The sequence below is a fragment of the Haliotis rubra genome, unplaced genomic scaffold (genome assembly GCF_003918875.1).
Source record: "Haliotis rubra isolate DU_JTF1 unplaced genomic scaffold, ASM391887v1 Scf40, whole genome shotgun sequence".
Classification (NCBI taxonomy): Eukaryota; Metazoa; Mollusca; class Gastropoda; order Lepetellida; family Haliotidae; genus Haliotis; species Haliotis rubra.
Window position 1 is genome coordinate 2,674,045 of NW_025767080.1, and position 25,079 is coordinate 2,699,123.

At 39.5% G+C, this 25,079-nt stretch overlaps 2 protein-coding genes across 6 annotated transcripts; both read right to left on the reverse strand.

Annotated features, from left to right (window-relative positions):
- Nucleotides 1–64: 64 nt before the first annotated feature.
- LOC124287410 (serine protease inhibitor Cvsi-2-like) lies at nucleotides 65–17,508 on the reverse strand. 3 transcript variants are annotated; one of them, XM_046723946.1, is made up of 4 exons: nucleotides 17,348–17,508; nucleotides 16,942–17,076; nucleotides 16,336–16,459; nucleotides 65–150 (listed from the first exon to the last, which is right to left on the reverse strand). In XM_046723946.1, exons 1-4 carry the CDS (start codon nucleotides 17,394–17,396, stop codon nucleotides 141–143), a joined length of 318 nt encoding a protein of 105 aa, XP_046579902.1. In that variant the 5' UTR covers nucleotides 17,397–17,508; the 3' UTR covers nucleotides 65–140. The 3 variants fall into 3 exon arrangements, 2 of the variants coding, with proteins under 2 accessions (XP_046579902.1, XP_046579901.1); XM_046723945.1 differs by lacking the exon at nucleotides 65–150 and adding an exon at nucleotides 15,776–15,861 and having other exon boundaries at nucleotides 17,348–17,479; XR_006901262.1 differs by lacking the exons at nucleotides 16,336–16,459; nucleotides 16,942–17,076; nucleotides 17,348–17,508 and adding exons at nucleotides 652–775; nucleotides 1,168–1,305.
- Nucleotides 9,495–25,053, reverse strand: LOC124287412 (serine protease inhibitor Cvsi-2-like). Of its 3 annotated transcripts, none has more exons than XM_046723952.1 (4): nucleotides 24,897–25,039; nucleotides 11,210–11,344; nucleotides 10,655–10,766; nucleotides 9,495–9,567 (listed from the first exon to the last, which is right to left on the reverse strand). In XM_046723952.1, exons 1-4 carry the CDS (start codon nucleotides 24,937–24,939, stop codon nucleotides 9,558–9,560), a joined length of 300 nt encoding a protein of 99 aa, XP_046579908.1. In that variant the 5' UTR covers nucleotides 24,940–25,039; the 3' UTR covers nucleotides 9,495–9,557. The 3 variants fall into 3 exon arrangements, with proteins under 3 accessions (XP_046579908.1, XP_046579907.1, XP_046579906.1); XM_046723951.1 differs by lacking the exon at nucleotides 24,897–25,039 and adding an exon at nucleotides 12,633–12,823; XM_046723950.1 differs by lacking the exons at nucleotides 9,495–9,567; nucleotides 10,655–10,766; nucleotides 11,210–11,344 and adding exons at nucleotides 23,255–23,340; nucleotides 23,804–23,927; nucleotides 24,507–24,641 and having other exon boundaries at nucleotides 24,897–25,053.
- Between the last annotated feature and the right edge of the window lie 26 nt (nucleotides 25,054–25,079).

A 25,079-nucleotide genomic window follows, 5' to 3' on the forward strand; every position in this document is an offset into this window, starting at 1 on the left:
CCCGGAATACCCATGGGATATATTCTATAATTGGAAGCATGGAAACCAACACAAACGAGTTAACTGTATTTGCAGATTTATTTTACATGTATACATGTATGGATCCACGTGATATGGAGTCTTTCCATGGGGTTTCTCATTTATTTCCCTCTGAAAGTGAACAGGCAAGTTCCTGTGAGGGGCATAACCATAACAAACATCACATAAGGTATTCATTGACATTTACTACTTAAGATTGTAAGTATTTGGGAGTACACTTTCACAATTAAGTACAGATTCTAGTACTTTTGTTGGGTTGCGTTCCATCCGGGATTCGAACCCACACCCTCAGTCAGGCACCTAATCGCCAGCACACAAAGTCAGCCGCCTAACCCACCCGCGGTGGCAATAAAGGTACTAGAATCTGTATTTTACTGGGAAAATGTAATCCCAAACATGTGTTTCAATTGACCACTTTCTAAATGGCATTGTGTATTCATAAATGCTTAGTTATTTTGCAATTAATCGTTCCCGTTTGGAGTCAAACGGTCTATAGATGACTTATAGATAGATAGATAGATAGATAGATAGATAGATAGATAGTAGATAGATAGATAGATAGATAGATACTTTCATCCACAAATGACCCGTCCATAATGACGCTATACTTACACCCCTGGTCCACCAGGTCCCGATGGACCATGTCCACAAAGACAGTGGCCGTCAAAGCAATGACGTTCTTGATGGCTGTCTCTACAATTACAGCTGTCGCAGTCGGCGCGGGCGGTACATGTGGCTGAAATATGAACGTCCCTCTTGGTCACCACAGTACATATACAGCTCTCAGTGGTGTGATGTGATTAGATAGCTCCTGTCGTGTGCTTGGTCAATGAATTCCTACAATTATCTAAACCGTCGGTATCAAGCTTGCACAAAAAATGGACTTTTGCGATTTGGAATTGTGACTTCAACATTTGTTGAAGTCGTGGTGGCTGAGTGAATAGGTCGCTTATCTTGTGCACGTCTTAGGTGCCTCACTCTCTTCCAAACCACTCTCTAAAATCGTGTATACTTGCTGTCACACCTTTGGCAAAGTTTCTTATTGCAGTGTCTTTCCTAAATAATACCTTCACGGAAGAACTTTGCCGAGTTCAGTTATACAGACCGTTATTTTGTTAATTGACATACCTGAAAAGCAGGTACCAGCATTGGCTGCAACCAGACAGGTGCATTGTCCATGAGAGCAGGCCAGCTTTGAGGAACTGTCACATGTCACGTGAGTACAGTCACTATCATCCCTGCACCCCTCGCTGGATATCACCGCTGTATAACAAAAATACCTGGATCCGCCCATGTTGAGTGGCGAGAAAAAAGGAATAGAGAACTGTGTTGAGTATACAAACTGAATATTCAAAACCTCAGTGAACCTTTCTGCTTGAGATTGGAGGGTATTTCCAAATTTGACGCCTATCTGACAAAACTGAAATTTGATGTAATTTCTTTGTAATTGTTTTTACCTGTAGTATGTGTGAACAATTACTGTTTTGCAACGGGTGCCTCCGGTGCGACATGATAGCGAACACTATTTGACAGTGATTCATAAATACAGGCTCATGACTGTATACCTAATCACTGTAATGTTTGACGGGTAAGATTTTCTTATTGGCTTCGTGATAATATTGTTATCTTTGTACATTCTCCTACCATGCGTTGTGTAAGTATGTTCTATCTACATATATTCACTCTGTGCATTGACTGAGCATTCACCTCGTGAAGAAGCAAGAATTAGCTCGGATTATTTCGTAAAAAGGCTCACGTACAATTAAAAAAATTAAAAACTTGTGTTATTATAAGATAGATGCAATTGACAATCAGATTCATATGTATAAATAACGCAATGGCAATGCTTCCTTAACATAATTAGAACAATTTGTTGCTGTTGAAAAATTGCTACATTATAATGTGTTCAAAACATATTGCTGATCATTGTAATATGGTAATGCTTTAAAATACAGCGCACGTCATGATAAACTTTACGTTTAAATAGGAAATGAAATTCATTTTCTACAAAAATATCATTACAAATATTACAAAGTCTTTGGTGCCTCGGAACTCCATCAAATCTCACACATAAATGTCGTTTGCTGATTTGTTGAGCGCCCTTCTATTATGTTCAATGTACCCCGCTTTACAAGCGACTAACATTTCGTAGTAGTAATTTCTTTATCTCGAATAACTTTGAATCACGTATGATGTACGTAAATTGCCGGTGTTTTGCGAATGCAAATCGATGGAAGGGAGATAATTCTAAATTTGTTTTTCTTGTCGTCTGGTACTCCATACTATGATCCGATACCCATGCTTCAAACAGTTCAAAATTACCATTGAGGTGATTGCTCTTTTTTCCACTCACATGCAAAATAGCTGACGCATAAACAGAATGCACAAGGACAAGTGTAATACCCATATCACATGCACAGTCAAGTTAATTTCAGGCTTTTATGCAGCCTTTTTGTACTTGTTCTTTTTTTATTAACGTCTCACGTTAAAGTATGTCTGAGGAAAAATTGCCGGTATAACGATTTTTCCACGCATCTTGCGAATCTCCTCCACTTGGTCTTGAGATAGTTGTCTTTTCAGAGGCATTTTGTTTGTACTATATCTCTGCATTCGCACAGTTGTCTATATGGAAAACTAGTCAGAACCTAGGCGGACTAGGCACACTAGGCAAATTAGGTACAAACTAGGTGCAAACTTGGTACAAACTAGGTGCGAACTAGGCAGAACCTAGGCAAACTAGGTAGAAACTAGTTCTGTGGAATAGGAATCCAACGCCTTGTTTTCCATATAAACAATTGTGCGAATGCAGATATATAGTACAACACAATGCCTCCGAAAGGACAACTATCGCAAGACCAAGTGGAGGAGATTCGCAAGATGCGTGGAAAAATCTCTGCACAAGAAACAACGATTTGGAATCGGTTCCAATCGACTACGCAAAATATGGAATACAGAAGAAGATATGCAGACAGCTACAAAGCACATTTCTTCCTCCCCCGCTACAAATCCGAACTCCAGCACATCCATATTGCCAACCGCAGAACCGTCTACCAACACCCTCTTGCCCGCTAGCGAGACAGCTCCAAATCCGACTTCTACCTCCAGCACAACCTCGTTGCCTGCTGCAGATCCGTCGACTGCGCCCACCGTCCAGGACTTCTACGACCGCTTGGGGAGGCTCGAGGCTCGCGTGGAGCAAAACGCGATGATGTTGTCGGCTCGTGTGGAGCAAACCGCGACGATGTTGTCAGTTCGTGCGGAGCAAACCATGAATTTGTTGGTGGACGTCTTGTGTAGGCAGGACAAGGACGACGATGACGAAGAACTACGGGAGAAAATAGAAAGCGTCGAGGAGGAACAAGAAGAGACCCGTCTGGATATCGAGAAGGTGTGGCAGATGGTAGAATCGGCCCAAAGGTGGACCACCCTTTCACTAGTGTTTCTCTGAATGGTCGTCCACAAGAACTGGAAGCACAGCACACAGGCCCACATACCAGTCGACGAGAAGACAGAAACGCTCATACCAGTTTCCACGGCCAAACCCGGGGATCCCCACTATATGGAGTAGAGAAGTCGATGTGTGGAAAAAAGTATTGTAGGTATACGAACCTTGAGTTTGTTTTTTTCGTCCGGGCGCGTGCCCTACTTTCCGTACTACGAATTCCACGAAAAGCAGTTGGAATGCGAAAACGGGCCTCGACAAGTCTACAAATCCATTCGTCCTTTGCAACCCCAAGCCCGCGACTGTGCATCTGCAAAAATACTAGACGAGCTGTCGGAGGGTTTGTCTAGAAAACTATACAATTGGGGCAAGACTAGACTATTTGCTGTCGGCTATGGAAACAGTCTGTGTGGTGCCAGTTTTTTTGCATACCTGTCTTGGTATCGGGTCGAATATGGGGTTTGTGGTTGCTGAAAAAATGGGTAGCCCTAGCGAAAAGGAGATTCTTATAATAATTCGAGTGCACCTTCGCCGATGGAGAAACAACACGAGAGTGGTCCAAACCCCATCGACACACTGTTGTTGTTTTTCTGCGCTGGACTCAAATTTTGCTTTCCGTATACCTGTCTTGGGGTTGGATGGACTACTGGATCACGAAGAAAAAAACAATGCAAACAAAATGTGTTCCTATATACTCAAATGTTGAGGGGAGGTGCACCCTTGGCTTTTTTCCTTCTTATTTTTTCATTATTTTTGCTTTGCGGTCCCGTACCATCATTCCCTATACTACTTAAGATGATACATGCTTTCATCTTGGGCAAATTGCCCTGAATAACATTCATGGTCATTCACCTCCAAGTTTAGTTGATCAAGAAATGAATTGTTTCCTTGATATTTCCTTTGTAATATCTTGAAAAAAGACATGTTCAAATTTGTTATCTAGCTAACAGAAATGTATCCAATTTTCACATGTTAGAATATAACTACTTAATACCTGATTGCGACATAAAAAAACATTCCAAGTGATAATAAGTTGATACTTCCTTCCAGTTTTCTACTGGAATAAAGTAACTGTGCATTATTTAGAGAATAACCAACAAGGTACGAGTGATTACGGGAAATATGTCCGAGTTGAAACAATGTTCACAGTGCCGAGCCTTGGCGAGGCACTGAACATTATTTTAACAAGGGCATATTTCCCGTAATCACTCGTACCTTGTTGGTTATTCTATTTATTACCAATAATGTAATTCAAAAAGAAGAACCATGAAATAAAAAACACCCTGAGACAGGACTTGAGACCTCAAACAGCTGATTCGTATTCATGCGCGTATTAAACCTAACTTCTCCGGCGGTAATAACATAACTACATTATGGAATATAGTACCTCGTAAAATCGCTTTAAAATACAACAAAAATATTTTTTTTATGGAAGAATTTATTAACATTTGTTAATATCATAACAATGATCTTTTAAATGCAACATCATTGAACTTAATAATAGCTCAAACGTTATTTGATCAAGTCAGTGGGCCGGAACATCGTTCATTCCCGACTGACGTGTGTATAGTGACAGGTGACGGTGTTATTATCCCTTTGCATAAAAATGGCATAACATCAATTATGCCATTTTTAATGCAAAGGGATAATAACATGATTTTGTGGTGCTTGCCTTAATCATTGTGTAACTGTTGACTTGATAATATTGAAATCTGTATGTTTTGACACTAGGCATCGGGACACACCCTTGAAAAGATGTGGTCTCAAATGTCAGTTCACAAATTTAATATCGTGTGTGTCCACCATTGGCGTTGATGTATCCTTGACAACGACACTAAGTGACTGAAGAAAGCTTTGGGAATGTTGTCCCATGTCGGAACAGTATACCGTTCACTGCGCCGTGTGGACACTCTTGCCCTGCCATCTGAGCTGTACAGATGAAATCTGGACTCGTCAGTGAACAAAACATCATCCCAATCTTGTCTCCTGTATCGATGCTGTCTGCACCAGGCAAGACGTGCCTGTCGGTGACGTTGGAACACAATGGGGCGCATTGCAGGCCACCGGGGCCTGATGTTGTGCTCCCTCAGTCGGTTTCGTACAGATTCACAGGGTGGAAGCACTGTCCACATTTCCTCGCTGGACAGTAAAAGGACAACACGTGGCGCAAGAGTAATGGTAAGTTTTCCCTCGCATTTTCAATATTTCCCAAGTATATCAGGTTTTGCCATTTGGCAGACGGGTCTAGAAATTTACAGATCTGTCTGTAATAGATTGACACCCTCTATATTTATTGCAATTGCGCGTTAAGCGTAGGCCCCCCATGAGTGTTGAAACAAGATCGCGGAAAAAGATCGTTTCAACACGAAATATGACATTCTCATCTGCAGACACGCCTTTTGGGGGCTGTCTATTCTTAGATATAGTTATTTTAGGTCTCCATTCACAGATAAGGATTTAATGCATCAGTAATTTTGCAATTATCGTCGAAAAATGAAACTGTACATTTTACATGGAGTTATGTTGAAACTGTCCATTGCTTTGAATGTTTACGTTGAAGTAACTGTCCATGTAGTTGCATGGATTTTAGAGCATTAACTGTCCATGGAGTTATATGACGTTTACTCAGCCCTCAATAATTGAGGATATTTCGATTAGGTATAATGTGTTCATTTTCAGTGTAGTCTACACATGGTAGAAATACATTTTTATGACAACTTGTAAGGCATTTTACACATGTGACGTTACCATGTCGATACAAACACAGTTTTCAAGCACTGTTCTATTAAACGGCATGTGTTTCAACATAGAAACGTTGGATGTGAAATTGCCTCACAAGTTTTGAATCATAAGATATTCCTACTTATAAAAGTATCAGTTTCTAAATTTCTATTTATAGAGATAATCTACACACTTTACTTATAGCTGGTGTGTGAATATGCTAAAAGTGCGAGACATTCTTCGACAACACATAAGATACGCTTTGTTCTGCAATAATTTGCTATGTAAGTCCCCATGAGCTACTATCCCCTCCCAACATCATATTGATATAAGTCAACAACCACGTGCTTATAGATGACAGGATTTACCTGTTCTTATTTAGGGTCGCCCAATCAGATCACAGGCAAATGTTCTCGCCTGTCATCATTTGTATAAATTTGTTACATAAATACTGCCACATCCTTTGTTGATAGCAAAATAATGCATTTTGCAGGGATCATCATTTTGATTCATCTACACGCTGCAAGCGGAAGCCTAAGCGGAAAAGTGCAGCGATACATGGGCCAAGGTAGTGTGCTACGGGTTGCCAACCTGTCAGACAACATCACAAATGTGACCAGTCGAAAATACTGCCTCACAAGAAGCATGGAGTGGAACTTAATGATTGACCATTACTGACATTCATATCATTCCCGCAGGATATATTGGTTGTATTAAATAAATGTACATATGGGCTGATTTATGCGTTTATATCATGGACATGCATGATTTGAATGACTTAAAGCTAACAGAATGTTTCATGATTCCGTTGACATGTCTTGTGTGCTCCATCTTCCACATGGACTGTATATCAATATAGGAAACAATAAAGGAAGTTGCATGTCAAGTTCCAAGTTTTATTTGTTATAGGGCAAATATAAGTATGGGGATATTATAACACAACTTTTAAAATGAAAATAATAATGATATCACAGAACAAACATGGAACTCTCTTCCTGAGAAAATTAAACACTTTGGCTTTGCATTTCAAGTTCCAGTTCCAAGATTTATGTGTTACATGACAAACGTATGATCGTGAAATCAATCGTCCTTATGGGCATTCTGGGCATGCCACCGAAGTGATGAACGCCATTTATAGGTCTTGTAACAAATCTTGCATCTGTACTGCTCCCCCTGGTGAGTCGTCTTCACGTGTTCATGCCAGTAGGACTTGGCCACCTTCATTCCACAGTGTGGACATTTCTTTATCCGGCTTTGAGCATGTGGGCCTATGGAGATCCTTCTTAGATTTGTATCAACAACCACATTGTTTACAATTATATGGTGTGATATTGTGGTGCTTATTAATATGGCTTTCGAAATCCCACTTTGCTGATATCTTTGTCCACAGACTTGGCAATGGAAACGGTAGTTGTTTTAATGGATCCCCTTGACATGCAGTCTGAGGCCATATGACGACCAAACGACTGGTGTTGAACGATATGCGAGACTCGCCTACTGCTTCAGCTTCAGAATTCATTTCCTGAAACTATAAACATATCAAACTAATGCATATATTACCCACAAACTACAACATTGAACAAAACATTCTTCTTCACAGCAAATACCTCTAGAATAACGTTTGATGACATGACGGTTAAAACTAAAAAACTGTCAACTCCATGGACAGTAAAATAATGTAAAACTCCATGTAAAATGTACAGTTTCATTTTTCGACGATAATTGAAAATTTACTGATGCATTAAAGTCTAAACTGTGAATGAAAACCTAAAATAACTATATCTAAGAATTAACAGCCCAAAAAAGGCGTATCTGCAGGTGAGAATGTCATATTTCGTGTTGAAACGATCATTTTTCGCGATCTTGTTTCGACACTCTGGGGTGGGGGGTGGGGGGGTTTGCCCTCGCTTAACGCGCAAAAGCAATAAATATAGAGGGTGTTAAGCTATTACAGACACATCTGTAAATTTCTAGACCCGTCTGCCAAATGGCAAAACCTGATATACTTGAGAAATATTGAAAATGCGAGGGAAAACTTACCATTACTCTTGGGCCACGTGTTGTCCTTTTACTGTCCAGCGACAGGTTTCCAAACCTGGCATTCTCGGGGACGAACGTCTTACCGCGCTTATGGCCGTTTGAGATTCTGTTGTCAAACATCAGACCTCTCTCACGATTAGAGTGAGCCACGTTGTTGTCAAACTCCAGGATGGGTGTGTGTCTGGTCTGGAACTTTGTGACAGCTGGCTGGTTGTTGGCCAACTTCTCTGCTTGACGAGCAGCTGATGGTCCGAGTGGGAGCATTTCGTGTGGAATCGCTTCCACCCTGTGAGATTTAAAGTAATCTAGCCCATTTGAACCCTTATTATGGCATGTGTAGACATGTATAATTATATACATATGGTTCACATTTGCGCAGTTGACGACATTCTCTGTTTGCACATTAGTATGAATCATAGTAGACTCGAAATATTGCACAAGGACTTCCAAACACATTTTCCCCTCTCTCTTACTAACAGCGTCAATTCAATTCGTGAGGAATTGACAGGTGGGCAAACACGTAGATCCAAGCAACCCATGCCATCCATGCTGAGACCTTACACAGATTATGGTGTTTGTATCACAATTCAAAGTCACAATTAAACGGAACCTCCCTCTAGTATTAATAGCGTCAATTACCTCGAGGGGATTTGGCAGGTGTGCAAGAACGGGGGGTGTGCGCTGATAAACAGGACATAACTTTCACTTGGGTTTAATGATGGGGTGGAATAGTACGGGGTGGCATAGAAAGGCGTTTAATAGGACGGGATGGGATCACAGGCCCTCGTGTCTTTGCGAGGATTAAATATTTTTAAAAATGAGATGACCCCCGACTCGAAATGCTACACAGTACAATACTGGATGGGATAGGATAGGGTTGCTCTGGATAGGATGCAAGGTCCAGGTGGTTTAGAGAGGTGTACACACGGATGACCTTGCGACGCGAAGGGGCGGGGTGATATAGAGGGGAAGGACGGGACTGCTTGGAACTGGATGGTACTGAGCCTTCCGACCAGTACATGTTATCACAGCTCTACACCTCCTTGGCACGGACTGATAAAGTTTACGGACCACATTCATGAATTTCACCAAGGGTAGCTAGTTTGTTTAGTGAATACAATAGTCATGTAAAACTAGCAAGATCCATATATTATCTCGTGCTTTTATGAGGATAGGCTATAAACCCGGAATAAGTGTAAGATATATCCCACAGACTGAAGCGTGTAAACCAACATCAAAACAAACCATTTAGTTGTATCAAAAATTTATTTTACACATGTATAAGGTATGAATTCTTTCCAAGAGAGTCTCTCCTTTATTTTCCGCTGAAAGTAAAAAGTAAGTGATGAGAGACAATATGAAATTTCTTTTGCCAGAAATTGAGCATTCAGTAAAAACTGTAATATGGAGCAATTAACTTTTGTAAAATGACAATCCTACCCTATCCGCAAACACCAGGTGTCAATTACCTATTTATATCATGTGCCTGTATTATATTTTATCCCTCCAATGAAATCTGTTTCGACAGATAATCGAGACCTAATTACATTTGCTGAGATTTACTTTGGAACACCAAGACATAGCTGATGCGAACGTAAAAATGTGAATACAGGCTTAAAGACACTATGTCACACATTTTCGACTATATTTTGGCCTGTATTATACATATGGGGCATATGCACTCACTTTAGCTTCCTATTGATGCAATAAAAGATGTATTATCCCTTACGACTTGCTGATAAGTGAAACTTCGAGGCGAATACCTTCCAAACAGATAACACTTGCCATATAGGGAATGTAAACAGTTGCTCTGTACATCGAAAACTGTCGCACGCGGTTTTGTTGTGTATGCCCAACTGGTTTCTGTGTCCAAAGGAGCTATAGGATATTCGTAGAGAGCGCTCCAAGGGGACATAACTCTTTAGGGTTCGCTTGAAATAATGTTCGGCCGGTAGAGGGTGTTGCATTATTCATTCGAACTTTTTAATTTAATATTGTAATCTAATACGTATTTTTTTCAAAACATAAATTATATTGTAGCTTCCCTGAGGGCTGATAGTATTATTGAGAGAAATGCATTATTTATTTTCTAGAGAAGCGTGGTGTGCATAGTGCCTTTAATGAAGAGTTTTGCATTTAAAGTGATACACAGAAAGAAATTGTTTTGATTGTATTTATCATGTCAAGGAAACGTAAAACGTAATCGTTGTTCACTTTTATACTGTCGTAAAAGTATCAGTGTGTGATAGGCACAAACATGTTCTCCAACTGGTCTAAGTGACCCGTCAATCATGACGCTGAGCACAGTTACTTTCATGCCTGATCTGCCGTGTCCACCACGACCAAATGAAATCAGTGAACAATTTATTAATGGCCATTGCTCAAAAAGGAAGGACACTCCCCTTTACTTACACGCCAGGTCCAAACCCATGTCCACAAAGACAGTGGCCGTCGAAGCAATGACGTTCTGCATGGCTGTCTCTACACTGACAGCTGTCGCAGTCGGCGCGGGCGGTACATGTGGCTGAAATATGAACGTCCCTCTTAATTTGAGCACCACAAATGACACATAGATTCTGTCGTACGCTTGGTCAGTGATTCCCTGCAAACCGTTAAGTTCATGTCAAGCCACCGAAGTTTCCACAAAAATGGACTTAGCAAATTGGAATATTGACTTTCATTTTTATTAAAGCCTCGGTTGCTGAGTGAGAAAGTCGATTACTTTAGGGCCTCAATCTGAATGTGTGGGTTCAAGTGTGACACAACACAAAAACTAAAATTTTGAAGTTTACTAAGAAAGTGTAATTATCACATTACATTTCATCACTTGCTGAAAGGCAGTGTGTATACTTGTGGTCATTCTGTTTGCCTCTTTCTGGTATAGGCGAATCTTACGTGAATAATACGCTGATGAATGAAAATTGCCGATTGTAGTTATTAAGACTGTTATTTTGTTAATTGGCATACCTGAAAAGCAGGAACCAGCATTAGCTGCAACCAGACAGGTGCATAGTCCATGAGAGCAGGCAAGTCTCGAGGAACTGTCACAGGTCACGTGAGTACAGTCACTATCATCCCTACAGGACTCGCTGTAGATCACAGCTGGTGTAAAGAAAGAAACCACATGTCATTAACAACTGGTACACGTGCTCCTCTGTGGAGGTCACGACTCAGACATTTCAGCAACATTTGTAGAAGCGAGTAAGTTGATGGATGAGCATGTTTGGCAAGTACAAGTTCAAACTATATACCCCACTTCCGGTCTCATTGCCATGGTTTCGAATGTTTAAAGGGTAGGTGCATTGGCTGATACACCAACACATTTTATCAAAAAGAGAGTTTTACTTTTACAAACGGATTATAACAGGCACAGTACACGAGTGTTTCCATACTAATCAATCTGAAGATATATACTGGTACAAACTATGGACTGAAATATATCCCACTCCAACTCACGTTCTCCAATTGAGCTTCCATGAACAGTTCAAATAACATTGTTCAGTGGAATTGTAGAGGACTGAAGAATAATTTCTATGATTTGAAGTTACTAAAGTTACAATATTTTAGGCCAACGGCATTTTGTTTGCAGCAAACATATCTTAAAGACACAGATCTTATTTACAGAAGACAAAATGAATTATATAACTTCTTTCTTCCTGCAGGACCTAGAGCTACTGGAGGATCTTCAATTTTGATGAGACAGAATGTTATACATACATGTAGCAGTATTCCCTTATAAAAATACATGTCGTCAAGCTGTTGCTATCCGACTTTGGGGTAATCCACTTTGGGATAGTTCTGATACAATCAGAAATGGGAAGACACTAGACGGTTATATTTCTAACAACGATCTGTGTATCTTTAATGATAATTCGAAAACATATTCACATCCCGGTACAGGTACATGCCCTTGCCTAGATTTATCTCTCTCACACAGATCTGTTGATTGAATTTCAGTGGTCAGTCCACAACGACCTTTGTGGCAGGAATCATTGTCCGACCATTCTTCAAGCAATAACTCCAGCTGATGTGTGTTCCTCCATCATCAAGATGGAAATATCTACATTACGTTCTAATGAATTAAATGCTGACTATAACCTGTGTTTTTCATCATCTTTTTAAATAACTATATTTCACCACTTGGAATAAGAATACAATCCGCTATTTCTGCAGCTAACATCGATCTTGAAAATACAGCCCTAACCCACCTTTTCTCTTCTCCACCGTGGCAATTGGTAACGCTAGAGGTGGAGGTGACGTAAAATGTTCACTCACTCACAGATATATAGCACGGAAAACGAGCAGTACAAATACACTAACATTGTATATTACTTTTAAATATTAAATCTCACTAACTAAAATATGGTCTCAGTTACTGTCTTCTACCCACCAACAGAGACACTGACAATGACGAGAAACAGTGTAGCTTTCATGTCTGAGGGTTGAGGAAATACTTTCAGAGTAATGTCTTCATACGGTTGATCCTCTTATATACTTCTTTTGCCCGTGATACCAACACCAATCCCGAGATCCACAGTCACGATGTTGTGATTCTATGCACAGCAGCTGCATGCAAGATTTGTCTTCCCGTGGGCGGTTGTGTCATGACATGTAGATAAAGGACACATGTGGTATGCAGGTAACCTTCCACTATTGGGTAATTTATCTGATGACCTCTCGGAGTGCAATCTAGTCACATCTGTTGTTATTGCATATATATTATTCTTGAAGATCTACAAACAGCACAAAGAACTGAATTGGATCCCCAAGTAGGAAGCATCCTCAAGATGACGTATTTACAATAAATACCCAACGAAAACAACTCTTCCACGGAAATCTAATATCCGCATGAGCAAGCCACGCAACAATTACATTCCTGCTTGACAACGGTACAAGAATCTGAATCGAGACGTCGCATTCGCGAAATAAAGAAATTGTTATCCATGAAGTTTTTCAATATTTGCTCAACTTCTAAAATGCCACTCAAACAAGTTAACAAACAATCACATACACAACAAATGTAACATGTTCTGTAAAACCATATCAATCACGATAACCAATGGTTCTTCTTCATTGTTCACTGAAAGCAGCAGAATATTTTACATGGTTGTTCTTTTTTCTACTGACAAGCAAAGTAAGTAACAAGTATACAGAATGCACAAGGGCAAGATTGGAACCGATATCACACATGCACAGTCAAGTTAAATTCAAGCTTTTATGCAATCTTTTTATATTTTTAACTCCGTCTGTGTGTCCGTGCGTTTTATTTCCATGGCAACAACGTTGGCTTCGACTGAAAATTGGTGGTATTGCTCTCTTCCGGAGCAGAACTTAAAAAAACGTCAATGTTTCTTCAATAAACTTGGTGGTGAACTGGTGCCTTTAGGTAGTTTTGGATTTCCATGGCAACAAATTTTACTTGACTGAAATTGGTGGTAGTACTCCTTTCCGGAGGAGAACTTAAAAACCTTTCAATACTTTCCTTCCACTTGGAGGGTATTTAGCAACCTAATGACATAAATCAACAGTAGCAATCCATTTTCAGTATCAACATTACTGAGGTAACTCAAACCGTGGAAGCACCCAGGTAGTCTGTTGTTGGTACACGCATGATAGTATAAATTACGAATAGTTTACATATGTATGTGTTTATGAAGAACAATGCAACATTTGACATGGTGATAACTAGCTGACATATTCATGAATTTATTTTACCTATGCGGGGGGTATTAATGACTTTTCCTTTTTGTTTATACTTGTTTTGTTTTTTATTTAAGTCTCACGTTCAATGTAAACGTTATAAAAGCACTGTGAAATACAGAGTACCGTTGGGTACAAGATCTTGCATCGGACTTTTGAGGATGTCGTTAATTACTGGATTGTGTGATTTTTTATGTCTTTAGTTACAAAGATTCAGCGTCATATAACAGTCAAATAAGAGTGTTCTCGGAAACAATAAAAAAGAATATTTTATACATCTATGCATTGATTAAAATGTGATACTTATGAAGCTTTTTCACTGTCACATTTGTTTCAAGCGGGAAGGAAACTGGTTTGGGACCATTATTGGACAATGTTACCTCATGGATACGCCAAAAGTTATTGTAGAGCTTCTTTCTCACAGACTTCTGCATGTTCATTTTGAACTCCCAAGCAGCAACTTTGCAGAAATTCATACCAAACAAATACCTAATAAGGAGTGCACATTTGGTTGCATGGTGTTGCCAACTTTCAGACCCTTTTTCCATTCAAAAGGATTCCCATGTACCCTGACGTTCAGCATTTACATAATGTTTCATTGTAAACCTCAGATGATTCTTGTTTTCAGCTTGGGCAAAGAGCCCTGAACAATATTCATAGTCATTCATCCCCAAGTTGGTTGATCAAGAAATGAAGTGTTTCCTTCATACTTTCTTTTTCATATCTTGAAAAAGACATGTTCAAATTTGACATCTAGCTAACAGAAATGTATCCAATATTCACAGTGATTATCAACGTTTCTTTACATGTTAGAATATCATTTTTAATAACTACTTAATACCTGATTGCGACATAAAATATTTCTAAGTGATGATTTCATATTTATCCTAATTTAATCCCATTTTCTCATGTGTAGAAATGTGTTGTTACATATGTTCCAGAATTGTTGCAACTGACCACGCACTCTATTAATATGGATCACAGTAGAAGACAAATACCTATTGCACCAGGATCTGCAAACAAATTACCCTCCCTCTGTACTAAAAGCTTCAATGGTAGACAAGAACGCATATCCAAGCAACCCAAACTATCCATGCTTTGGCGTTTTGAATAATACCGTTTTTTATCATAAACATTAGTCACATTATGATTATATAACTCGTGTTGTGTGGCACTATCTTTCCTTGTAAAAGAATGAATACCCAATGTCATTTAGAAAGTGGTGAATTTCAAGTTGTTATATGTGGGATTACACTTTCTCAGTAAAGTAACGATTTTAGTACGCCACGGTGGCTGAGTGGGTTAGATGGCTGACTTTGTGTGCTGGCGATTAGAGTGTGGGTTTGAATCCCTGGAAAGTTTAATCCCGACAATAACATATGTTGTTGAACAGTGTTGCAGTAGCGTACATTTTTCAGTCAAGATTTCAGTTCAGTTGTATATGCATTTACATTTAATTTGTTTAACACAAGGATGATACTTCCTACGCGACACCTCATGCTCTCTGGACATAAATTATGGTAATACTGATTGTCGAACGTTCATGAGGGGGACGTTCCGATCAACCCCTGGCTTGACCACCGTCGGCTTCTATCACAGCTCTACACATCCTTGACAAAAATTCAATAAGTCTACGAACCACCATATTTCTTTATTCCATCAAGTGTCACGACTGTCGCTAGACTGTGTAGTGAAAAGCAATAGTCACGTAAAACTAGCAAATACAGATCCATATATTGTATCGGGATCGTTTGAGGGTTGGCTACAAACCCGGAATACCCATGGAATATATTCCGTAATTGGAAGCATGGAAACCAACACAAACGAGTTAACTGTTTTAGCAGATTTATTTTACATGTATATATGTATGGATCCACATAATATCGAGTCTTTCCATGGGGTTTCTTCTTTATTTCCCTCTGAAAGTAAACAGGTAGGTTCCAGTGATGGGTATGCAATAACAAACATCAGATAAGGTATTCATTCACATTTACTACTTTGGATTGTGAGTTAACACATGTTATATTTGGGAGTACACTTTCTCAATTAAGTACAGATTCTAGTACTTCTGTTGGGTTGCGTTCTATCCGGGATTCTAACCCACACCCTCAGTCAGGCACCTAATCGCCAGCACACAAAGTCAGCTGCCTAACCCATCCGCTGTGGCAATAAAGGTACTAGAATCTGTAATTTACGGTGAAAATGTAATACCAAACATAATACGTGTTTCAATTGACCACTTTCTTAATGGCATTGTGTATTCATAATGTTTTAATTATTTTGCAATTAATCGTTCCAGTTCAGAGACAAACGGTGACCGATAGATAGACAGACAGACAGACAGACAGATAGATAGATAGATAGATAGATAGATCACGCTACTAGTTACTTACACGCCTGGTCCACCAGGTCCAGTTGGACCATGTCCACAAAGACAGTGGCCGTCAAAACAGTGACGTTCGTCGTGGCTGTCTCTACAATTACAGCTGTCGCAGTCGGCGCGGGCGGTACATGTGGCTGAAATATGAACGTCCCTCTTGGTCACCACAGTACATATACAGCTCTCAGTGGTGTGACGTGATTAGATAGCTCCTGTCGTGTGCTTGGTCAATGAATCCCTACAATTATCTAAACCGTCGGTATCAAGCTTGCACAAAAATGGACTTTTGCGATTTGGAATTGTGACTTTCACATTTGTTGAAGTCGTGGTGGCTGAGTGAATAGATCGCTTATCTTGTGCACGTCTTAGGTGCCTCACTCTGTTCCAAACCACTCTCTATAACCGTGTATACTTGTTGTCGCACCTTTGGCAACGTTTGTTATTGCAGTGTCTTTCCTAAATAATACCTTCACGGAAGAACTTTGCCGAATACAGTTATAGACGTTAGTTAATTATACAGACCGTTATCAACTTGAAAGGCAGTGTGTTAATTGACATACTGACGAATGAAAATTGCCGATTGTAGTTATTAAGACTGTTATTTTGTTAATTGGCATACCTGAAAAGCAGGAACCAGGATTGGCTGCAACCAGACAGGTGCATTGTCCATGAGAGCAGGCAAGCCTTGAGGAACTGTCACATGTCACGTGAGTACAGTCACTATCATCCCTGCACCCCTGGCTGGATATCACCGCTGTATAACAAAAATATATACCATTTCATTAAAATTCGGGCTACCCGATGTACAGGGCACAGGTCACACTTTTGTTGAATGTAGCAAGTGGATGGATGAGCATATTTTGCAGGTTTGACTCCAGAGGGTTTCAGACTTCGGTCTCTCACATATCCAGCTTTGAAAAGTGCCATTGCAACACAAATTATGTATAGGTGCTGTTTTATATCATTTAAATACTAAAACCTAATATCTAAAATCATGAATGTCGTTACTATCTTCTACTCAAAACCAATAACAGAGCTGAACAGAGCAATGACGAGAAATAGTGTAAGTTTCATGTCTGTTGGATGAACGAAATGCTTTCAGAATAATGTCTTCATTCGGTTGATCCTCTTATATACTTATCCTTCCCGTGATACCAACACCAATCCCGTGAGCTAGAGTCACGATGTTGTGATTCTATGTACAGCAGCTGCATGCAAGACTTATCTTCTTGTGGGCGGTTACGTCATGACATTGAGATAATACATGCAGCACATAGGTTACATTGCTTTGATTTATTTGGTTGGATCTGAAACCCAATAGGGCAATGTCTTGTCATATTTACGGTTAAAATTAAACGTTCCTACAAGTGAATAAACAACACATACAAAGTTAATTTGTTTTCTCATTTACAATGGGTTAGAAACGGTTACAAAATCGGTATTATTTCAGTCATTCTGAGGGCTATATTTTCAGACATCATAAAACTGAAGGCAATGTCACTCAGTTGCCTTACAAAACTGTATCCCCGTGAATAAGAATGAAGAGTGGAGATGTGAGCTTTAAAGCTTTCCATATTACAAATCAAGAGTAGGAAAACTGACATGGCAGTGCTGTGTTAGGTCATGTAGCGTTCATAGTTTAATTGAGAGTGTGAAAACGTAATAGAGAACTGTGTTGAATGTAAACTATTCAAAACTCAGTAAACCTTTCCAAAGGTTTATAGTTGAGATTGGAGGGCATTTTCAAATTTGACGCGTAACTGACAAAAGTGACGTTTGATGTAATTTTTACCTGTAGTATGTGTTCCTGTGTGTTATTCAAGGGAACTTTTACTGGTTTGCAGCGGGTGCCTCCGGTGCGGCACGATAGCAAACACTATTTGGGAGTGATTCCAAAACACAGGTTCATGACTGTATATCTAATCAAAGTAATGTTTGATAGGTAACATTTTCTATCTAATATCTATCGTGATTATATTGATATCTTTGTATATTCTCCCACCATGCGCTGAGTAAGCATGTTCTGTCTACATATATTCACCCTGTTCATTGACTCAGCATTCACTTCCTAAAGGAGCAAGAATTAGCTCTGAAACGTCGCATAAAGAATAAATAGAGAATCTCACCCAAGTGTCTTCTGATATCAATTATATCAACACGAGTTGATAAAGTTACAAATATCCGAGGCTTGCCGAGGATATTTTTACTTTATCGACGAGTGTTGATATATTTGATATCAGAAGACACGAGGGTGAGATTCTATTTATCATCCAAAATCACTCTTCATTAATTCTCAATGAAAAATGTACATCTCTGAACATGGTACTGCCATTACACTTGCAGTGCAGCGATGTCATAGCATTGTGACGTCATCAAGTACATGACGTCATAGCATTGTCAGGGCATTGTACAAAATCTACTGTCAAAACGATATCTCCTAGGAGATATCGTTTGATCTCACACAAGCGATATCTCCTGTGGAACACAGTTTTGAATGATAATATACAATTATAGACTCTTGTAGAGGTCGATATCAGTTTTTATTGACCTGAGTAAAACAATATCGACCGAGCTTGCGAGGTCGATATTGTTTTTCTCAGGTCAATAAAAACCGATATCGACCTCTACAAGAGTCTATAATTGTTTTATTATATAATGAAAGAGAAACGGGTTTTAACATAAACTTTTAATGCACACATTGTGCCATCTATCCGAGTGATCTGATTGGCTGAAAAGCGGGGGAAGCCCCTTCTTACGGGATTCCTTGTCTATTTTTAGTAACCCAAGTCAATATCGTAATTTATCAGAAAACTCAAGTCAATATCATGTTTTGTAGTCAATCATGTGACGGTATTTTGACCAATCGTGGTACAGGAAAAATACTACCTATATAATAAAAGCCGTTATCCATAAAACATGGCATGCGTTCATGTTCGTGCAACTTTTAAATGCCTTTTAAGACCTTCGTGTCATTAGATACAGACGTGGATTTTCACCGAGAATTCCTTTATTTCAATTTAATCAAATTTCCTCTATACACCCTGCTTCAACATTGCAATGTGGCATGTAAACACAGAAGAACGGGGTGGATACCAACGTCACTCCACTGCACATACAAGGTATGCCTTTGGGGAACCGAACCCCTATTGTGTATTAATATCATGTATTTTATTAACAAACAGAACTCCTTGTTAACAAGCGTTTGCATTTTGGAAACCACTTTCTTCTGTATTCAGATTCACATGCATAAAGAAACTGCTCATGGAGAAGGAGAGCACAACTGGTGCTCCTGGGGATGCCTCCGTCCTGTGTGAATATCTTGCCTCCAAATGTTATTGCAAATCAAAGAACAAGAGATTTGCATTTTCAAGAAGGTAGGAAAACCTCAACTCATTTTGAAAGGTCAAAGATGTGTGCGTATGATTCAAAATACGGCTTTGTGCCGTGCAACTACCGCGCGTTCTGTTAGACAATAAATGCATAGATAAGACTTTGGTAATCAGTAAATATGCTATCGTGGGACTGACCCTGACATCTGGCCACCAGGTTTTTCGAAACATGAGACTAGCAACAAGTTTTAACAGGAATTTACCATACTTGTTGCGTCAAAGATGACACTCATCGACGACTTCTTGTTGGATCGAGATTCCAACAGTTTTTATTATTATTTCACTTTTCTTGTTGTACAGCAACTCATATAATATGTCATTTAACATATGTTTCATTAAAAAAATTCAGATAATTTAGTACATCAGTAAACTAAGTTTCATCGAAAAGGATACTTCAATAAAATGGTTCAAAGCATACAGCTTATGGCAACCAATGTCATACATCGATAAAACAAAGTTTCATCAAAAAGGGTATTTGAATAGAATGGAGACTTCAACATGCAGTTGGACAATTGTTCTAACGCTTCTCAATTCAGTGATCCTACAAAAAAATAAACTTTCAACAACACACATATGAACTTATTCACACAAGTGACCATACCTTGCATTTTGTTTATTTCAAGACGTGATGAACAAACAGCCAAATCCATAGGTGTGACAAATCATATGATATCCAATCAGACTGTGTTTTGGGAGCAAACGGACTGATGTAAAGCTTTCCCTAGTTTCAATCATGTCAAACTATTTGTGTTATATTTTATTGCTGCGTTTCTTATCAGTTTCTATCCCACTCCAGATAGCCACGATCGTATTGTTAGATAGAAAATCTCTTGTTGTGAGTACGTTTGGATAATTGTGGTTGTGGGCATATAGCATGACTGGTGTATTTGCAGAGATATTTTACACTCTGTTATCGTGGAAAGGAAAACTAGGCTGCAAAATTGACGATTATCTTGGACAATAGGATTTTGTTGTGTTTCATCGTGAATCATTCTTTGTTTGTATAGATTCATATATAAAGTACTTGGCTATAGCTCGATATATGTGTCACCATTTGCCTGTTGTCTTAATTTGCTAATTTGTTAACAATCTGGATATAGATTATAATTTGTCATCTTACATGCAAATACTTTGACGAAATGGGAAACACAATGCTGCAGTCTTCTTACAAGTACAATGGGCCAAAGGCTATGAATATACAAGTAGGAAAATTAAGTCGCAAATATTCAAGTAAACAATCTGTGGAGAGGTCAATCAATGGCTGTCAAGTTTCAATACTGTTTCCTCTTATATATAAGAATAAACACCGTAGATGGGATGAAACATTACAAATTCAAAAAGATTGTCTTTTCTGTCTTCTTTTTGTTAATACCCCAAAAGCGTTACGACATTTAAACCCTCTCCAATATTACTGCTGTGTGTTTTAAAAGGTGGAGTTTTTCAGACATTTCAACCCACGTGGTTCCTGGATATAGGTCAGCACCTATACGGCACTGTGATCACAATGTGCTGATTCTACAGCGTAAACAGCGTGAAAAACGTGTTGAGATCATTTCAGCTGTTTATCGGTATTCCAGGCCATACGGACTTGCTGTGGCCAGATCGTGATTTGGGTGCTTTGGACTAGTTTTTGTGAAATGTCGGGATTGTTGTCATTTCATTACAGATATACACGACCCGCTAAGATCGGGGTTAAAACTGAGCAAGCATGAGAACTGAGCAACCTATGCTTGTCGTAAGAGGCGACTAACGGGATGGACAGGTTCGCTGACCTGGTTGACGCATGTCATCGCATCGCAGTTCGAAGCTCATGGTGTAATTCCCTGGCTTGTCTGGTCCAGATTATTTACCGGTGCCATATAGCTGGGATATTGCTACGTTCGGCATTAAACAATAAACAAACAACAGATGTAAAGATGTTTGGAAGGGAATTTTCAGGGTTGACGTTCTCTATTACTTCAATCACTATAAAATGTCAAGCTTAATCCGACATGCTGTGACGGGTCGGCTTCTGTGTAAACAGAATATCGAAATATAATTTACACAAGAACTTAATTAAGCACCCCTGTACATTTGCAATGATATGTTTTCAACACGTACATAAAACTTCTCGTGGTGCCCACGATTGAGTGTTTCTGACCCGTATGATCCTTTGAAAAAACGACAAAATGATTGTAATCCATGTTGATTTTATGATGGTAATTGTCATTTAAACACACAAACACACAAACACACACACACACACACACACACACACACACACACACACACACACACACACACACACACACACACACACACACACACACACACACACACCACTGATTATGTGTATGGCCCTGGAATGTTTAATGGTGAATTTATTGGTGAATGTAAACAAGTCATTCAAAATGTCATTTTGCGTGTCTTACACGATTCAAGGTCAATACCGAGTGCAACCTCCTTGTGACTGTATGACAGTCAGCACTCTCCCCCTCATACCCCCATCATGTCAACCTCCTGATCCTCTGAAGGGGCAGTCTACGCCATTCCTCGTGTAAAGCAGCATCCAGTTAGGCCAAGTTCTGTACAGGAGGATCCCTTTGTTAAAGACGACGCCCAATCATGTCCCAGATGTGCTCCAAAGGGTTTAGATCGGGACTCATTCAATCGTGAGATATGTCAGGTGGTGCTTAACTAAGTTCTTTGTGTAATACTTTACTGACATGCTTCACAAGAGACTCATCACACGCGAAAACGTAGACAATAGAATTCTGTCATAATTGGTACATCAAATCTACTGAGGGAAGGAGACAGGTTGGTACTATTTTCTGACACGATTCTTCGTGTGAGGGTTTTAATACCCTAATTGTCTTGTTTCCTCGAATCAACAATGTCAGCAAATAAGAAAGGACAAATATAGCATTGGTACCAATGGCTTTGACTTTGATACGTGGTCTGCAGTATGTTGGACCTATTCAACCGTGAATTTGCATCATGAGCTACCAAGACCATATTCTCCGCATGTATGAAAAACGCATAACTGATATTTTATAATATATGAAACTGACGATTGTTCTTCAGATTTGAAATATTGCTGAACATACAGCGAAACGTTTTGACTGACAAGTACGGCAAAAAACATAATGTGAACGGGTACGGTGCTGACATTCCTAAATCTGATATTCGTTCCCAAGAATAGCATTCTGATACGCCAAAAAGGGACACAACTCTGCATAGGGAATTAGAGCGTCTAAGACACCTCATCGTATCTCAAATCGTGTAGCTAGGTTGTGAGGTTCAGGCTCACATTGTACATGTTTCTCCATAGAATCATCATCTTTGACACAAATTCAATAAGTCTACGAACCACCATATTCCTTTATTCCATCAAGTGTCACGACTGTCACTAGACTGTGTAGTGAAAAGCAATAGTCACGTAAAACTAGCAAATACAGATCCATATATTGTATCGGGATCGTTTGAGGGTTGGCTACAAACCCGGAATACCCATGGAATATATTCCGTAATTGGAAGCATGGAAACCAACACAAACGAGTTAACTGTTTTAGCAGATTTATTTTACATGTATATATGTATGGATCCACATAATATCGAGTCTTTCCATGGGGTTTCTTCTTTATTTCCCTCTGAAAGTAAACAGGTAGGTTCCAGTGATGGGTATGCAATAACAAACATCAGATAAGGTATTCATTCACATTTACTACTTTGGATTGTGAGTTAACACATGTTATATTTGGGAGTACACTTTCTCAATTAAGTACAGATTCTAGTACTTCTGTTGGGTTGCGTTCTATCCGGGATTCTAACCCACACCCTCAGTCAGGCACCTAATCGCCAGCACACAAAGTCAGCTGCCTAACCCATCCGCTGTGGCAATAAAGGTACTAGAATCTGTAATTTACGGTGAAAATGTAATACCAAACATAATACGTGTTTCAATTGACCACTTTCTTAATGGCATTGTGTATTCATAATGTTTTAATTATTTTGCAATTAATCGTTCCAGTTCAGAGACAAACGGTGACCGATAGATAGACAGATAGACAGACAGATAGATAGATAGAATAGATCACGCTACTAGCTACTTACACGCCTGGTCCACCAGGTCCAGTTGGACCACGTCCACAAAGACAGTGGCCGTCAAAACAGTGACGTTCGTCGTGGCTGTCTCTACAACCACAGCTGTCGCAGTCGGCGCGGGCGGTACATGTGGCTGAAATATGAACGTCCCTCTTGGTCACCACAGTACATATACGGCTCTCAGTGGTGTGATGTGATTAGATAGCTCCTGGCGTATGCTTGCTCAATGAATCCCTACAATTATCTAAACCGTCGGTATCAAGCTTGCACAAACATGGACTTTTGCGATTTGGAATTGTGACTTTCACATTTGTTGAAGTCGTGGTGGCTGAGTGAATAGATCGCTTACCTTGTGCACGTCTTAGGTGCCTCACTCTGTTCCAAACCACTCTCTATAGCCGTGTATACTTGTTGTCGCACCTTTGGCAACGTTTGTTATTGCAGTGTCTTTCCTAAATAATACCTTCACGGAAGAACTTTGCCGAATACAGTTATACAGACGTTATTTGGTTAATTGACATACCTGAAAAGTTTACTAAGAAAGTGTAATTATCACATTACATTTCATCACCTGCTGAAAGGCAGTGTGTATACTTGTGGTCATTCTGTTTGCCTCTTTCTGGTATAGGCGAATCTTACGTGAATAATACGCTGACGAATGAAAATTGCCGATTGTTAGTTATTAAGACTGTTATTTTGTTAATTGGCATACCTGAAAAGCAGGTACCAGGATTGGCTGCAACCAGACAGGTGCATTGTCCATGAGAGCAGGCAAGCCTTGAGGAACTGTCACATGTCACGTGAGTACAGTCACTATCATCCCTGCACGCCTGGCTGGATATCACCGCTGTATAACAAAAATATATACCATTTCATTAAAATTCGGGCTACCCGATGTACAGGGCACAGGTCACACTTTTGTTGAATGTAGCAAGTGGATGGATGAGCATATTTTGCAGGTTTGACTCCAGAGGGTTTCAGACTTCTCTCACATATCCAGCTTTGAAAAGGAGCAACACAAATTATGTATAGCTGTTTTATATCATTTAAATACTAAAACCTAATATCTAAAATATGAATGTCGTTACTATCTTCTACTCACCAATAACAGAGCTGACAATGACGAGAAATAGTGTAAGTTTCATGTCTGTGGGATGAACGAAATGCTTTCAGAATAATGTCTTCATTCGGTTGATCCTCTTATATACTTATCCTTCCCGTGATACCAACACCAATCCCGTGAGCTAGAGTCACGATGTTGTGATTCTTTGTACAGCAGCTGCAT

Bases quoted from the DNA above. Each gene is read 5' to 3' on its own strand.
- LOC124287410 (XM_046723946.1), bottom strand. From the start codon at position 17,396: ATGAAACTTACACTATTTCTCGTCATTGCTCTGTTCAGCTCTGTTATT. The intron at 17,077-17,347 runs GTTTTGAGTAGA...TTTGTTATACAG, and splicing joins TCTGTTCAGCTCTGTTATTG to CGGTGATATCCAGCCAGGGG. The intron at 16,460-16,941 runs GTATGCCAATTA...TTCATATTTCAG, and splicing joins TCCTGGTTCCTGCTTTTCAG to CCACATGTACCGCCCGCGCC.
- LOC124287412 (XM_046723950.1), bottom strand. From the start codon at position 24,939: ATGAAACTTACACTATTTCTCGTCATTGTCAGCTCTGTTATTG. The intron at 24,642-24,896 runs GTGAGTAGAAGA...TTTGTTATACAG, and splicing joins CATTGTCAGCTCTGTTATTG to CGGTGATATCCAGCCAGGCG. The intron at 23,928-24,506 runs GTATGCCAATTA...TTCATATTTCAG, and splicing joins TCCTGGTACCTGCTTTTCAG to CCACATGTACCGCCCGCGCC.